Source organism: Diadema antillarum, unplaced genomic scaffold (assembly GCF_040938485.1).
Source record: "Diadema antillarum isolate AM-2024a unplaced genomic scaffold, OU_Dant_1.0 seq00002265_RagTag, whole genome shotgun sequence".
NCBI classification, from domain to species: Eukaryota; Metazoa; Echinodermata; class Echinoidea; order Diadematoida; family Diadematidae; genus Diadema; species Diadema antillarum.
In genome coordinates this window covers 17,792-35,762 of record NW_027272894.1, presented here as the reverse complement: position 1 = coordinate 35,762, position 17,971 = coordinate 17,792, and the positions used below count along the sequence as shown (strand labels likewise).

At 40.1% G+C, this 17,971-nt stretch overlaps 2 protein-coding genes across 3 annotated transcripts; one reads left to right on the top strand and one right to left on the bottom strand.

The window, feature by feature from the left end:
• The first annotated feature begins 960 nt into the window (after positions 1 to 960).
• LOC139714402 (cytochrome P450 2U1-like) lies at positions 961 to 11,268 on the top strand. Of its 2 annotated transcripts, none has more exons than XM_071626110.1 (7): positions 961 to 1,648; positions 4,416 to 4,655; positions 5,108 to 5,259; positions 5,780 to 6,177; positions 7,026 to 7,271; positions 8,617 to 8,944; positions 9,481 to 11,268. In XM_071626110.1, exons 1-7 carry the CDS (start codon positions 1,596 to 1,598, stop codon positions 9,657 to 9,659), a joined length of 1,596 nt encoding a protein of 531 aa, XP_071482211.1. In that variant the 5' UTR covers positions 961 to 1,595; the 3' UTR covers positions 9,660 to 11,268. The 2 variants fall into 2 exon arrangements, with proteins under 2 accessions (XP_071482211.1, XP_071482212.1); XM_071626111.1 differs by lacking the exon at positions 961 to 1,648 and adding an exon at positions 2,780 to 3,534 and having other exon boundaries at positions 9,481 to 11,267.
• Positions 11,269 to 11,719: 451 nt separating this feature from the next.
• Positions 11,720 to 16,723, bottom strand: LOC139714403 (cytochrome P450 2B19-like). The gene is made up of 5 exons (XM_071626112.1): positions 16,619 to 16,723; positions 15,519 to 15,670; positions 14,450 to 15,105; positions 13,258 to 13,585; positions 11,720 to 12,728 (listed from the first exon to the last, which is right to left on the bottom strand). The coding sequence occupies exons 1-5, from the start codon at positions 16,645 to 16,647 to the stop codon at positions 12,550 to 12,552; spliced, it is 1,344 nt and encodes a 447-aa protein (XP_071482213.1). The 5' UTR covers positions 16,648 to 16,723; the 3' UTR covers positions 11,720 to 12,549.
• Between the last annotated feature and the right edge of the window lie 1,248 nt (positions 16,724 to 17,971).

Here is a 17,971-nt window from a genome sequence, read left to right as displayed (position 1 = left end):
GAGGCATGTCACGTACCTTTTCGGGGTATAGCGTTATAGGCTTACAAATCATAGAGCCAGACAGCAAATATCAGAGCATAAATATTTGGTCACTCCAGAGTCCAAACAAAACCTTGCCCCTCCTGACAAGACACTGGAAGCGCAGTTGCTGTTTATGAGAGCATGGTTTATCAGTGATCGTTCCTAAACAATTTTCAATCAATATCTTAGTTGTCTGCCGCCTCTTCGTTCTACGTGTTCTATGACATTAATCCGTTTCTGCCAAAGATATCAGAAATCGATAGGATCAGACTGTCGATTTCATGTATTTATTTTTTTTTTGTCTTTTTCATCAAGCCAACAACAAAAGATGAGGCTAAAGTCATCACGCGACTTCATGTTTTTGATAGGGCGTATAGTTTTCTGCCGAAAGTGTGCACGAACTTTGGACATCTCCTCATGGAAATGTGCTATTTGCCTTTGTAATGTATTTGCTATCACATTTTCCCCATTTATTCTCATATCGTTCTAGCAAACATGATGGCTACAATGATATTCCCAGTGGGTTAAATATGCACACGACAACCCCCATAGCAAATAGATCTAGGCGATCTTATACCTGGAGTTGTAAATTGTCTTCAGTGTCTCGGTATTGGACATACAAACAAATGTGATACGATATGTTAGCATGATGGTGACAAGACGACAATAGGATAATTTGCATGATTAAAAAAATCGTTGTAAATCCATTACTATTTGACCCCTCCCTGTGTCCGCAGTCCCCCCCCCCCCCCTCACCTGAAAAACGTTCCACGACCCCTGCATATCAACTGCAACATAAACATGATGAAATCATAATTTATGACTTGAAGAAACCATTATTTGGTAGCACATTGCAAACTGTGCGTTGGCACTAAAGCTTCTAATTCATTCATTTTTTTTCTGTCCGATTATGTGTTTGTTTGCTTGTTTGTTTTTGTTGTTTCTGTCGTTTAATTTTCATTTCCCGTACGCTTCTTTAATCAGATTATGATTGCTGACGTCATAATGCTGACAAGTTTACAATCAAAAGCTGAACTACCATGCCACCTAATTCCTCCGGTCGGCTTACTCTTCTACTGAAGAATTTTTGGGGGGACTGTTCCTATATCAACATCCTCCTTTAAAAGTTTGCATGACCTTTGATCACGTCATGCTCCGCCAAAATCATTCTCATATAAGGTCCCAATATGTTTGCTCGTATGGCTGGCACAAAACAAAATGATACGAAGTATTCTCAGAGTTTGAAAACCAGGTCATTGGTGAACTTAATACTTACAGTGGTCCTTAACGAACATGACTCAAGAGCAAGCCTCTTACCCCTGTTCAATTTGTTCAAGGCAAAGCAAAAATGACGCGATGTATATAGCATGATGCAATGACGCCCCGTGTGACGAACATTCGATAACTGTTAAGCATAACGACCATAGCCTGGAAAAAAAATGTATACAATGAATGGTGATGAGACTGTGAACCAAGATTTCAGAGATATAAAACATGTATAACAAATTCTCGTCTTCTCATTCCGCCGGGTTTGTGCGTTTTGTTGAGAATTACAAACTCCGTGTATATGTTATATGGGCACTTCTCTGGGCGTCAATCAGAGCATAGCTAGAGCAGTTCTCTTGTTGTAAGTACATCGTAATTGCAATTAATAATCTGCAGTATTTATATGATCCTTAATGACTGTATATAGGAAACGATACTATCCATCTCCATGAAAAAGTAAATTGTTGTTTTGCCCTTTTTTGTACATCGTCCCTTTGTAAGCAGGGGAAATCTTGTTTGCATAACCTAACTATCCTCGCGCGTCTGTTTATGTTTATGAATTTTAGCTATAGCTTGCGTATAAGCTGTATATTATCATAAATGTGAGCGCGTTGCATGTCTTTATATAATCTGTATACATAAACGAATTACATCTAGGCCTACGTCTATATTTGCTCCTTTTCATCACTGGGCCATCACGGATCCATTTTTCTTAGAAAGTTGTTTTGATGTCAATTCTAGCGGCGATGGCAAGTATATTTGGGGAAGTTTTATTGTGCCACTAATTCCACACACCCGTTGCCACAAGAAATTACTTTTTTTTTCGCTAGCAGGATTTGTTTTCCTGTCATATATGAAATAAGATCCATGTCTTCCATTGTTATATATACCCGATATATCTGCTATCTAAACGCTTTGGACCTGTCAGTCATGTGGAGTTGCTCCAGTAGGGGTGTGTCGGTATATGATATTAATGGTACAGTGTACCACCGGATATGAGACGCCTGTTATCTATTAAGTGGTCTGAGCAGGTGTCTTTACAAATATTTATTCAGTCTGGTTAGAAAAATCAAAGTGTTTGCTCACAATACATGAATTTAAAAAGCACAAACGAGAGTGTTCATCAAGACTGAATTAGAAATCACCAATCTTGTTTTTTGCGTCGAAATATCTGAAAAAAAGCCCCCTTGCATGTCAGCATGATCAGTTTGGAAGAATTTAATTTGAAGCGGACAAAGCGATGATAAAAAATGTAAAACTATCAATGGTTGGATTGGTCTAACTAGTTACTGGAAATCATTCTGATATGTAATCGGTTTTGTATTAAAGCAGTTTATCTATGATTGTTTTCCAATTTCGTACTCGGGGGCCCTGCGCGGCCCGCGATGCGGTTGCGTAAGTTCTCGAGAGGTAATATGGTAAGACCTACTATTAGATTACCACGGAAATCCCATGAAACAACGCACCACTATCTCTCGGTTTATTGATTGTCGTCTCCGATCCTGATATCGCTGGTGTAGCTTCCACAAATTCAAAACTATTTGCATTCTATCTCATATTCTTTGTGCAATACGAAAGCTCTGCGTCATAGTCCAATGGCTATAGTTTTGACACGATTTATGCGAACGAAAAATCAAGAATGTCGGAGAGGTTTGTATATTGGTTGTGCTTATAATTCCATGCTGTATTAGATTGTTCATTCCTTTTACTCAAACTGTGCAAGTTGTAGATATGAATGAAATAAAAAAAAAAAGATTTCCCTTTTAAATCCATAAAAAAGCAGTACAAATCTTAGCTTTTAGAAAGTTTTATTGCCGCGTGTGAACGCAGGTTCCAACTTCACTAGTAGCCGCCTGTTTAAATGGGTCTATTCTTTGTCCTCTTTATGGCTATAAACCCTACGGATGCACACGTGCATGGAGTGGGCGCGTATATAGCATCAATCATTCATTTTATACATACTCTCACACATAATAGAACCGAAACAGTTCCTAATGTGGACTGGAAATGGACTCTGAACCTGAATCCCATGAGCGTGTACAATGCTATGGGTTTTTTCTGTGCTAATCAGTACTCAAAGCAAACGAAGGGTTAATAGCATAACCTGCACCGGGTTCCGCTATACTTTCTGCTGTGCCTCGAGTGGTTCTGTGAGATCATTATTGGCACTCTATTCCCAAAACTTGTACGTGTGATACTTCGCAGCCATGTGCCTCAGCTTTTAAGGCAGTCTTTGTCTCACCCGAAGTAAGTACATGGAGGCCTACTAGTATATCAATTAAAATACACGCACTCTCATTGCTATACTAGTAGTCACTGATATAGGGTCGTTTCTCTAGCGAGTGTTATCGTTATCGAGGCTCTATGTTCACAATGTTTGAAAAGTAGGGACGTTCGTAAGCGTATCTCGATCGGTAGGCCTTAGTTATTATAAAATTGTATTTGGCTATATCATTTATAGAAGATGATCATCTCATTTTGAGAACTGCCTGCATGGAATATGAATGTTTATTTCCCAGAAGACAATCATTCATAGATATCTCCGTGTGAAATGTATGCAGAGAGACTAAATCAACTAAGCGGAGATAATTTCTTAAAGATAACAATCTATACAGCATACAGAAAGCTATGTTTAAGTTTAGACGTTCTTGAGCATACCGTTCAATGGCCACAGCATGGTCATGTGACTGTTTTTCTTGCTGATGTTCATTATTTGTTTTATGCATGAACAATAGGTAATGGGTGTCTTTTTCATACATTTTTTTTTTCCGATGGGCATATACATATCTTTTATTCTGCATGATGATATACGGCGAATATTATTGCCAGTACATTTATATAATTGTTGTATAGTAGATCCCTTTTCTTCTATTTTTAAGACTTTAAATGTAAATGATATCTACACTCTGCATACCACATGCATACTGCTTCAAGCCGCATGGTTCGAAAACGGAATGATCCATGGGAACCTGGACAAATTCACTTCCTAATAGAACAGGGCTTTTAAAGAATCTTTTGCAGAAACAATGTTCCAACCGCGAAGGACAAGGGCATTTGTCTATTTTGATGACGCAACTCCTTGCGTCACACACGTTTGCAATAATAAATTTCTTTGCCACCGATCACAGTTCTGATCAAGTCATCGATATGTCGGCGATGCCGCTGAATTTGATCCAATACGTCGGCGTCGTCAATCTCGTGACCGCCGTAACCATCTGCCTGGCGATCTTCTGGTTTCTGAGGTCAAACCGGAAGTCGTACTCCAACCTGCCTCCCGGTCCACCGGCCATTCCTTACCCACTTGATTCGCTGATGACGCTGTTCCCGAGCAAGAATAGATTCGGACGCCTTGTAATGATCACCAGGAGGTATTGTACTTCATCTGTGTTGAAACCAAAGAGTGGAGAATAGAAATCACTATGAAAACATCAATGAAAGGTTAATAATTATACATTGAACGGGAAGAATACTTGTGGGCAGTCATTGTTGTTTTTGATATAGTTTGCTTGCCTTGATTCACCTTAGGTAACATTTAAAATTCCTGGGGGAATTTACCGTAAATGCTGCATGAGCTGAGAGAACATCCAGTATTCAAGGGCCTACACGAAAGCATTTCAGGGGAGGTCAATATTTTCTTATCCCGCCAACAACGAGAGTCCAATCAAGCTACCTATCCTATCTTTCATTACGATGAGTATAACCACCTTGTTGCAGAAAATGAAAATAAAGACACGATGAGGGGAAATATTGAAATATATTGCCCGCTTCTCGATCCACGGTATGTTTACCGTAAACATTATCATTTATCATCCCGTGCAAGATATGGAGATCTGGCTTCCATCCGAGTTGGAAAGAGGTTGCTAATGCTTATCGGTAGCCCCAGCTTGGTGAAGGATTTGATCGTCAGGCAGGCTGACGTAACTTCCGGTCGACGGATCCCACCCTATTTTGCCACGACCATGGCTTACAAAGGTACATGGACATCACACGATGTATTATTATCAAACGCTTTCATTTTCCGTCAATGCCAACACGATCATAGAAATTGACAAACTGGATTACTTCAAAGCCTCACTCAAGACTCATATTTTTCACCAGGCATTCAATTTCTAACTCTCCTGGAGGAGTCTGCGTTTTCGAATGTTTCTATAGCAGATATATGGCTCCGTACGAATGTTGTGGATCATCATCATAGAATTGTAGCGTTGACTCGGACGTAATGTCAAGATTCGAAGAGACCCATTGTAATGCATGTGATATTCTTCAAATGACTGTACATGATGTAAATTATCAGTGGTAACACGATGAACATGATGAATCCAACGCTGTTATTTTAAGGTGGCAAACGTGAGAAACTCTATGTTTTCGCTAGTCGCGGCGTCGCATTTACCTTTCTTTTTTAGAATTACTCAGCAACGAATCATGTTAAATCATGAACAACCTCCACCCCTCTCCCTAATTATAAATTCATTCCTCTTCCATCTCCTTGTAGGTGGCATCATATTCAGCGAGGGGAAACCGTGGCAAGAGATCCGGCGATTCAGCCTCTCGGCTCTCCGCAACTTCGGCATGGGCAAGCGCGGTATCGAGGAACGTATTGTGGAGGAGACCCGCATGTTGCGCGAAGCCGTCGAAGGGCTCGCCGGCGAACCGTTCAACGCCGTCGCCCTGCTGAACGCCGCCGTCTCCAACATCATCTGCGCCATCACCTTCGGTCGCAGATTCGACTACGGGGACCCCGTCTTCCAGGACTTAATCTCGAGAATCAGGGTCCTCACGACGGGGGCTGCCAGCAACAACGTGATCCTTCGGAACCTGACCCAAACATTCCCCTTCCTCTTGAACACGCGGCTGTGCAGCGCGGCGGTGAAAAACATGAGGGGAATACAGGTGGGTGTATTAGATGTATCATGGGCTTTAGTACGACTTTGCACTGGAACGTCCACCCTCGCCACGTCTTTCGGAATGAATAGACATCATCCATCCTGGTAGCCTTTTGCCAAGACCCTCTCGCTGTTAAGATGGCTATAAGGGACGAACGAAGTGACCACACCCGAGCGCTGTCCAGCTCAGCTGGGTGCGCTTTGTTTGCCCCCATTCGCTCACCACCATACAGCGAGAGGGCCTTGGCAAAAGGCTACCATCCTTGATGCTGGGAGCACACACTGTAGAGGTGGGAAGGGAAGAGGGAGGGATGAACTTGATGAACTGTAAAGAGAAACTCTCGGTTTTCAGAACCAGATTTCTAATCTAGCCAAATGAATACACGCCTGGACAAGACTTTCTTACCCACAATGACGCTATTGTCCCATGTTGATTGGTTGATGGTTAAGCTAGGGTTACGACGATCAAATGACGGTTATTTCATGACATCCCTCCAGTCATGAGAAATGTTGCCGTATACATGGAAACAAAACAAAAAATCCCCTCTTTACCAACTGAATGTCCTGCCGTGTTTCCAATCTAATGCATCCTTTTCTAAGAGATACAGAGCATGATGATCGAATAGGGAGGCCAATGAGACATAAACGATGTCCAAGTCTCATTACTGATGCTCAATTGCTCGTGACCATTTACTTGCTGCTCCATATACAAGACGATGCTAGGAAACGGATTAAACGTTCCTCTCTTAAAGTATATCACACACATACACGCACACTGCATATATATATGCACCAACCAACAAAATTGAAGTCTTCATTGTCTACATGATATAATATCATACGTGACAAAACCAGAGTTTCATCAACAAGGAGCTCAGCGAGCATCGTTCGACCTTTGACCCCGCGGACTTGCGTGACATCATCGACACCTATCTGGCAGAGATGCATCGGGAGAAGTCTGCGGACGAGAACGTCTACCTCAACGACGACCAACTGTGGGCGTGCGTCTTCGACCTCTTTCTGGCGGGCACGGAGACGACCTCGTCTTCTCTCCTCTGGTTTCTTCTCTTCATGGCGGGAAAACACGACATCCAGCAGAAGGTAATATAATCAATTTGAAAATTTTATGACCATTGAGAAAGCAAATGTGTTGCTTACGAGCTTAAAGCTTAGAATAAAGTGAAAAAAGGATGAATAAACCATGTAATGTATATGTATATACAATATGCAGTATGTGGTATGTATATTAATGAAGATTTGCGGGGATTAAGGAAAAAGGGATACTTTTCCTTTAGAGTTCTTGGGATGACAGATTTCTTCAATTAGTTGTAGAGAAATAAAACAATGGCATAATGTAAGTAAGATATTATTACGTCGGAACTGTTTACCTTGTTTTCGTGGCTAATAGGTAAAGGAGGCTTTACCGTTGTCATTGCAAAGCCAATGGAGATGATTGTGATCATTATTTTAGAGTATGAGGGCGCTATATTGTGTAAAATTTTGCAGGCAGAATAGGCCGGCAATAGAACGTAACAAAGATAACAACGTTTGGGAAAGCGAACCGAAATGCGCGGTAAATTCAAAGTACAATACAATCATATATTTTAATTGGTCGCTTGCTCTTGAGTGGTTGCCACAGAGTCTGAATCTTGCTTTACCGTCACCCAGTTCTTTTTCGTTTTTCTTTTGATGGGTTTACCTATTTCGAAGGTGCTGCATCCGAATATGCATGATGTAACTTTTGCATCTTGGAGGCAGCTAGGGTTTTTAGATATTCAAAATGGCCACTAAAATGGCCGCCAAAATATAAAATTCCGATACGAGTATTTTTTTCTTATGAATTGTGAAAAAGGGAAACAAAAGTGATGGAGAAAAAAGGATGGCGAGTCCGAATCTGAATGATGCAACTTTTGCTTTCTTGAGGATTTTGAAATATTCAAGATGGCTGCCGAAAATGGAATTGCCAATATGTCTTCTCATGGATAATGAGAAATGGATAATTTAATATCTTTACCCTATTTCGAGGGAGCTGAATCCAAATCTGGATGCTGCCGCTTTTGCATCCCTGAGGGTTTTGAGATATTCAAAATGGCTTCCAAAAATTAAAGTTTTAGTTATTTTCCTTATGTAAATAGAGAATAAATTGAAAATGAACTGACGGTTTTACCCTATTTCGAGAGAGCGCTGAATACGAATCTGGTTGATGCAACTCTTGCGTCCCTAAGAAAGGCTTTGAAATCTTGTAGATGGTGTCCAAAATGGTTACCCAACATCATGAATACTTCAAAATCCTCAAGGATGCAGGTATTGGATTTCGGATTCATCATCTGCGATGTACAGTAAAATTATCAAAAACGTCAGGCGGGCGGTAAAACAAGGTTATGCCCGAAATTTGACTTCGGCACCCAAACTTTTCTTGTTGATGCCATTGCTAATTTATTTGTAGGTGATAGAAGAAATTGATCGCGTCATTGGCCGAGAGAGAGCACCTCGCACATCGGACAGGCAGGATATGCCTTTCACAGACGCCACGCTGCTCGAGGTCTTTCGCTGCCGCCCCGTCTTACCGACCGGTGTGCCCCATGTGAACGACAGGCCCATTCAGATCAAGGGCTACACAATCCCGAGCGAGACAGAGCTCATAATCAACATCCTGGCTATTCACCACGACCCCACACTCTGGGACGACCCGGGAGAGTTCAACCCCGAGCGTTTTCTGTCAAATGATGGGAAAACACTCGTCAAGAACGAGGCCCTCACTACATTCGGAGGAGGTATAAGTCAGTGGCCTCATATGGATTGTATATGCATGTCCCATCCATCACATTCTGGGACTGGTAGGGCCCACACATGACTTTGAATCAGTTACTGAGATAGTTGATAAGCGGAAAAGTAGCTACAGAAAAATAACAATGCATCATTAAAACAATAGCAATACAAATTATAATCATGATGATGATAACGATAGCTGTATATTAATAAGAAAAGTAATAATGATAACAATAACAATAGTAAGAAGAAAACTATTATGGTGTTATTACTGATGTTATCGTTATTGTTTTGATTGTTATCTTTATTATTTCAAAATGGTTTTAACTTCTGTCAATCAATCATTGTAAGATACGAATATACCAGTGAGGTTGTTGCACGAAGAATTGTTAGGCGTCAAGCTTTTAGAAACAAACTCAGCATCCTAACACACACGCACACACACACACACACATACACTCTACTATAGGCATATTCTGGATGTATTATACGTACACACGTAACTTTGATGATATTGTGGGTTTTTTCTACTTGTTTCTAGGGCGACGAGTTTGCCTCGGAGAGCAACTGGCCAAGATGGAGTTTTTTCTCTTTGCTACCTCTCTCCTTCAGGGCTTCAAGTTCAGAATGCCAGACGGCACACCAGCCGATTACAGTTACGATCACTGCGTCGGAGCTTTGGTACCCAAGCCGTTCAAATTGATAGCTCAAGTGCGTTAGTTACATGAAGCATGATTCGCTGTCTTGGATATCGATTTAGGATCGGTATGCAAAAATCTGCTCAGAGAATTGTGATCACTGAAGAGAGACTGCCGCAACGACAGCAAAAACAACGATTGCGATTGCTTCACTACGTCTATAGCAAAACCAAAGCATTTGTCTCGAGTCGTTTACTCTAGTGTGTACAACACAAAGTACACTTATATGTGTAATGAGCAAGAAAAGCATGGGCCCTACTATTTCTTCGTTGTTTGTATTGCTTCTTCACAGCGACATGTACTTGTTCTGAAATCTATTGTGCGAAGAGGCTTTATGATTTGAATGAAAGTCAGCCTGCTTTTTCCAGTGCATGGTAATCAATAATAAACACCCGTCACCTTGACTAGTGTCTGATTGCCGTCTTTTTAAGGGTGATAATTGGCATAATTTAGAAGCTCTTTGTTACGCATTCTTACAGTATTATTTAACATGACAAAAGAAAATAATTGGATAGTAAAGAAATCGCCTCTTGTTCTATTTTGTGTGAGCAGATAATGTGATGAGGAAAAGAAAGTGGAAATTAATCATATACACTTGTGTACTATTTATTAGAGCGGGCTTTACTCATTTTGTCACTGATTAATGCAATATCCACGCGCTGGTTAATTACAGATTGTATTTCCTATATTATTTGTTTGACTGATGTACATCGCGCATCTGTATTCCTAGTTCAAGAGTCTGAACATTATCAAGTTATTTCCTCGCCAAATTGTATCTTTTTGTTCGCAAAATGTTGAGGTACATAGCTCTTCCTGAAAGAGACCACGTGCAAATATAGCAACTGAGATGAAACCAGATTATAGAGGCTGTTCTGTTTTGTTGGAATAAAAAGAAATGTTAAGATGTGTCAATAATGTCAAAATATCATTCTGTAGACCTGAATGGTATAATTGGCTTGCTTGCAGCTTTCATTTAGGGTCCTTGTTTTGCAATATACTTTAAAGTAGAAAAACAAACAAACAAACAAAAACAAAAACGTGTTTTTCTGATAATTATGATACTGTAAGATCGATGTGTGATGGATAAGTTAGTGTTACCATCAAGTACCAAGTGATGTTGAGACAATGTTTTTACTTTCAAAACACCTCTGGAAGTCTCAAAAAGAGGGTAAAAAAACCAAGACACACTGTGAATACAATGACATTGGGTCTCATTTATCGGTAAACACACAAAATCAATTTACATCGACAAAAGGGTGTACTAGATGTTATAGATCAAGTTAGTTGCGGCTGAGAATTTCTTGGTAGTATATAGCAAGATTATTGATAATGATGAAGATGATGGTGACAACGAAAATGATGATAAAGCAGTTTTGCTACTATTCGTAACTGTAAGGAATACACAGATTTAGTGAATGTAGCGATTGACGTAAAGCAAATGAAAAACTTTTCCAGTTTGCTGGTAAATTAATCGATTCAATACACCATCATTTTTTCAGAATTAGTATCAAAATTATGTTTACTCCAACAGATATGGAATATATTTTGACTCTAAAATAACAAATACATCAGAACATTTCACCCTTTGATAAAAATAAAAATCCAGTTCTTCTCTGTTAATCTCTCTTATCATTGACAGTACTATTTTGAAAGTTTTTTTCGACACCAATAAAACATTTTCTATCATTACTGCCGTTCCTTTTGTTGTTCTTATTTCACTCGTTTTCGTTATCAGTCTTTCTAAAAATAGCCATACTATCGCCGTCAGCTGTGGTAGAAAACATCATCATGATTATGTTCGCAGAATTGCACAGGTTAACAAATAGGAAGTTGATGAAGAAATTTTAATATTTTTTTCTATACAGAAAGGTATACATGTAATTTGATTATCCCAATCTTAACGTTGTTACATGCAAGACATCGATTAAATCGAAAGGCGATTTTAATCTGAATGATGTAAAGACATCTGCTACTCACTTTGAATAAAATTTTACCTAGAATTAAAATAGATGTTCAGTGAGCAGAATATACATTGTATTAGAATATATTTGAAAATAGGATTGGTTATATCAATGTACCGTTATCGCTATCATCAAAATAAATAGTTACAATAATTTCGTGTTTTATAAAATAATGGAACGATATACAAAAATTACAAAGAGAATTCCAAATCATTTCATTTTCATCAAAACGTATTTTCCCTTGAGTTGTTACTGACATAAAACGTTGAGGGTAATATCATACCCCGGGCCTTCTGAGAGAGGTGGGTCCAATTTTTCTTCCATTATGCAACGAGGCCCAGTTTACATACACATTGAACTAAAATGATTTAATAATTGATAATAGGGTTTCAGGGCGGCAACAGAACACTTGATGGAAGCGATTCCTCCCCACACACCAAGACACCGTTTCATGAAATTATGGTAACTTTACGTTAATGGAATAATGAATAATTGTAATTACCATAGCAACACTATTCCATGGTCAACCTTTTTAGCCTTTAGATCAATGCTGGTCACCATTGATCGCAGGGTTACTATTACTTTTAAAGTTACAATAGTTCAACGTAACAGCACCCAGTTTACATGTTTGCATACACATATAGATTGTATATGCTCGTTATTGTATACGATAAAAGATAGTTACCAATAATCAGAAAACTTGCAAACATAATTATGTAGCAAAAACCAATGCAAACAATGTGGATTCCTGAAGGTGAAAAGCGCTGCTTATGATGTGCGTAGATGAGTAGAATATAGAGTACCTGATTCGCAAATGCAACACATCCACATTGTTGTCTTCGTAAGTGTAAACCTGCCTATGAAATAGCTCGTTTATATCAAGTAGATGGGATTAAATTCAGTATGAGTAAATACGTTTATACCAATTCGTTGTACTGTATTCAACAGTTCTTAGCGCCTGCTTAGACACACGTTAAAATCTTTTGGCAGCAGGGTTCGGATTCTGTGACCAATGCTGTAGTCCGGGACAACTCCGGGAGGGAGTCGAACGACAAACCGCTGTAAGATGCTGGTAGCGAAGAGAAAGAGCTCCATCTTCGCAAGTTGTTCTCCCAGGCAGCTTCGGCGACCTTTGAGTTAAAGAAAGCTCAGGATGGATAGTCTGTACAAAGGTTGCCGGGAATTACTTTTTTTTTTCTAAACTCTAGAATATCGGACACTTAGCCATATGTGTATCTACCTTCCCTATTCCTATAATGTTCAACCCCAGACGATAACGTAATACTGAAGAACCTTAAGAGCCTAGAAACCGAATCACCAGCGCAAAGATTAATCCAAAGGCAAACACAAAATTTGCTTCAACCAACAATAGTTATTACATATAGAGGGAAAATGTCAAAAACATATTGACCAGGACGTACAACTGCGTAAATAGAGTATTACAAATAAGCAACAGGGCAGACAGATAGGCTAAAGTACTATCAATCTATCTAGCTCTAAATCAACTAAATATCCTGTACTCCAGTCTTGATTCTGGACACATATTAATTTGTAAAGAATGAAGAACAATCATTTCGTTCCCGCTTTAAGGGGTTACCTTGTGGTCAATTTACTACTGTTGCCATGCTCAGATAGGAATGATTAAGTGTCTCTACTTACCCAGACCGAAAGGTATGAAGGCATCCATCGTTGTAAATGTCAGTCCGTCTCGACCCAGGAAGCGATTCGGGTTGAATTCCTCCGGAGCGGCAAACAATTCCGGGTCATGGTGAATCCCAATGACGTTGACCCACACCTCATGACCTTTAGGGATGACGTAGTCTCCAGTACGCACGTCTTCGCTAGTAAAGTGTGGCAGTCCGAACGGGGCAACAGGACGAAAACGCAGTATTTCACTGAGGGTAGCTTGAGTGTATGGCATCCTCTTTCGATCTTCATACAAGGGCGCTCTCTCTTGTCCGATCACAGAGTTGATTTCGTCAGCCACCTACAACAAAAATGTGACATGCTATTTATAGGGAGTTGAGTCGTTGAAAACATCATCAATTTTGTCGCCATCGATTCTCGTGAAAGATAGACAAATACTGATACAACAATATTGACAAAAATCGACATATTTTCAAAGCAAAGTAGCGGTTCCCAATTAACGTATTCTCTAATATACTTTTCTTCAATCCGTAGACGTATATCTTAATTATGTTCGGATGTACACACTATCTATGTTAGATTGTCTTGAAAATAAAAAAGAAATGACTGTATTCATTTATAAAATGTTCAATGCAGAAAATTCCCAATATAATTAGATTATTTGTTAGAATTGAAATTGAAGAAAAAAATGCTGTCTGCATCCTAGATATATCAATCAGCCAAAATAAGCTGCTGTGTAAAGGCATTTTTATCGGTTTGACGTGAAAAAGAGACTGCATAGTTTCTTTTAGGATACATGATTGTCCTTTGAAGGGACGACCATAGTTTTGGTTGAGATTAGATTAAGCTTTTAACTTTTTGCGAAATAATTAGAGATAATTTATACGAAATATTAAATTGCATGCAATTCTAAGGGGAATTAAAAGTTTACTTGATGAAAATCGCTTCTGAACTGTTTGAGATATCCAAGAACAAAGAAAAATAAAGTGGTCCAAAACAGGTGGGTGCCGTCTTTTATTAGAACCTATTTTTTGCGCCATCTCCGTCATTTCAAAACCGATTCTTATCAAGTAAAATTCTAATTTCTCTTAGAATTTCATGCTCTTTGATAAATCATATAATAGCTTCTAATCACTTCGCAAAAGGTTTAAACCTTAATCCCCATCTCAACCAAAATCTCTACCATCCCTTTAAACTTACATACCTTCATCTGAATCTCTGGCCTGCTGGCCATGATGAGGAAAAACCATATCAAGGCCGTGGACGTTGTCTCCGTGCCGCCGAGAAAGAGATCAAAGACGCACATCCAAATGTTTCCCTTGCCCAGGTATGGTTCGACGACGTCGTTGTCGGCTTCGAGTCGACGGTTTTCGGCCAGGTACATGTCGATGATGTCGCGGATATCGTTCTCGTCGAAGCTCTCGTCGTGCTTCTCGACCATGGAGACAATAAAATCCTTCAGTCCAACTATGTTCTCCTTGATCATTTTCTTCTTCCTCGGCCAGTTGAACCTCATCAGGCCTGGAAACTTTTGGACGAGCAGGCGGACGGGAGCCGCATTGCCCTCACCGAACAGCATCTTCACCCTCGCCACAATCTCCAGGAAGGCGGGGTCGTCGCACTCAAATCGCTCGCCGAAGGTGATCGAGCAGATGACGTTGGACACCGCGTTGTTGAGATAGTCCGCGGGGTTGATCCCGGAGTTGTCCTGCCGGTCGGCGAGAACGTCGAGCAGCATGCGCGCCTCTTCGTTGATCCTCGACTCGATGCTCCGTTTTCCCATGCCGAAGTTTCGGAGGGCGGAGAGGCTGTAGCGTCGCAAGGCGAGCCAGTCTTGGCCGTGACTGAAGACAATGCCACCTGTCATTAGTCGATTCAGTTGAAATAACTTAGATTTAGTAGAAATACCTTAGATTTGTAAGTGAACAGCTAGCAATGGCTATAATAGGGAAACTGTCCATTCAGCATGCTCAGTTAATGTACTGTAAAATGTACTGCATTATATTTCTATTATTTTCATGTTTCAACAGTCCCTTGAGCCATCCAGCTTGCTGGCTCAAAGAGTGGAGACTGGGGTACGGTCCTACTCCTCTAAAGGCCAACCGACCCTCCCCCTCCATCTTCCCCTTTCTTAGGACTGCCGGGGGAGGGGGCATCCCCTGGAAGAAAAGTTTGAGTGTCAGTGGATTTGTAATTTTCCCCGGGTCATGTGCGTTGATCAAAGTTTATTTGTAATATCTTGACAGTGATGGGCGCAGGAGACGACCACTCACCGCTATACTGGATAGTATCAACGAAGGCACGTGGCACGAGTCGATTAGAGGTGACCTCACCAAGCTTCACGAAGAGCTCGCGGGCGAGATCGGGGCTGTTTATGATAACCTTTGCCCTACCATCCATGTCGACGCAACACAGTTCTCCGTACCTACATACCCCAGAAAGAAAGTTGAGTGATCGCTCAAACATACATCAAATCGAATGTTATTGAGTGGCGAGCTACAATTCTCGAATAAACAGGGTTATAAATGAGTTGGCTATTGTTGACTATTTCAAAATGGCTGATGGAGGGAAGTACACACATAGGCATTTATCTAGTTAATCAGCCATTCATGATTTTGGTAATGTCGACATACCGTAATGATTATTGATTGTAGATTCTTAATGTATTCAGAGAACAGTGGTGTTTCAGGAATTCTACCGTGCGGTATAGAAAGACATGATATAAAGCAGATTTCGCAGATGTTAATAACATGAGTGTGTTTAAAAGAGTATGCTGAAAGATTATAAAGAAGTTAATATTTTCAAACACCAATGTACTTTCTTATGAAATGATTCAGTATGTTTTTGTCTATATGCTGTTTCTTAATTTGGCGATGGTTCTGTGCCTACTATTGTTACTATGTTGTTGCATATGCACCACTGCAGTTGATGAACTATATATACCCTATACGAGGAAAAGAGCATAGGTCCTATGATACTTCGGAAAGGCTTTAGAAGGAGGTTACAATGTGTACCTCATCTGCGTTGCTAATTTGTGTGCCTTATTCTTTTATGACGCGCTGCTCCTCCCTTTGTTTGCGGTTAATGTTTACTCAGATTTTTTTTTTCCAGTGGAGGAACATATTTATAACCCCTTCTGTGCTAGTGACTTTGAACATTGTGTACATTACTATGGAGTTTTTTGTACCAGTGGGCATTCGAAGAACACTAGGGGTTAGTGGATAAGTATATTATTCTGTCCATGTGAGGGTACTGAAAGGCTCGGTCATCCCGTGGTCAGTATTTTGCCCAACCACTGACTGGAATGAGAAAATGATGTATAAAGTGATGCAGAATCAGAGGAACAAAACTCACAGCAATATACAACACTTACTTCTGCTTCAACGTCATCAATAGCTCCATACGATTTTCACGAGGAGACAAAATTAGATGGACGAGGTTTAGCGGGAAAGGGAGAGTTCGTGGGCCCGGTGGCAGTCTGGCCCGCTCTCCTGTAGAAACCCATCGCAAGAAACTCCACAAGAAGAACGACACAGAACGTCAATGCGACAACAGTCCGAGCGGTCGAGAGGTATTCCGTGTCAGTAGACGATACACCCGCCATGATGAATGCAGTCTGAAAAAAAAAATGTATGAAAAGAAAGAGCGATAGAGAGATAGAAAAAAAAATGAGTCAGTTCCTCAGAAAAAGATCAAAAATGGTGTTGGATGGGGTCTGGCACAAGCAGCGACGGATGACATGAGATTCCACAGGGGTGTATAAGAACCTGCAGATCACTGTCGAACAAAATGATTTGGTTAGATGGTTTAATAATATTCAGCTGCAGAGAGTACAGGTTTATCTAATTTGCTTAAGAGAAAATTCAATTTCATTTTTCATTTCATTTCATATCATATATTCATTTCCAACAAAGTGTGATTACAGCATAACATTTGCAGATACATAGATATAGGAAATCACAGAGGCTCATGTCTTATAACGAGGAAATGTAACGAAATACAATCATACAATGCGACTTTATGGTATGAAAGAAAAGTCGTGGGAAATGGAAAATTCTGTATTTCCTACCTGGACTATGCTCGCTTCTCGTTCCCCAGATCGACTGTTCGCAAGCTGTCAGACGTTATGTCAATATCGAGCTCATATATGATCATACAGGAAGCATACTACGTGAAACTGTATGTCAAGCAATACTGCTATACGAGAGACTCGCAGTCATTCTAATGCGTCTTGTTCAAATATTTGTATGTGATTGTGCTTCACTCTTTCAAAGATAGATATCATTTTTTTTTAATCCGGGTGCGGCATGCAGGTTAGTTTTCTTAAAGTCAATGTACGTATCTCTGTCTCTCCTACCAGCCAATTTCTACTTTTATTTTTCTTTTTTCATTTCATATTCACGTGCTTGCGTGTTTGCTTGCTTCGTCCAAGCGTCCATCCATAGCTATTTAATCTCGCATTCATTTATTCGTGCACGTAATTGCAATTTATTATTCGTTTACTTTCTCTATATTTTTCTCTCTTGCCTTGTTTCCAGTCTTTGGATCCTCTAACAAACAAACAACAACAACAAACAACAACCAAACAAGGATGAATGGCTCCTCTGTCAAAGTCCCTAACAGTATATCCTAATGTATAGGAGGAAGTAGTGAAAGAGAATAAAATGTGTATAGCGCAAAGAGCAAGACGAGACACTAAGGTCGTTCTATGACAAAAGAGAGGGTT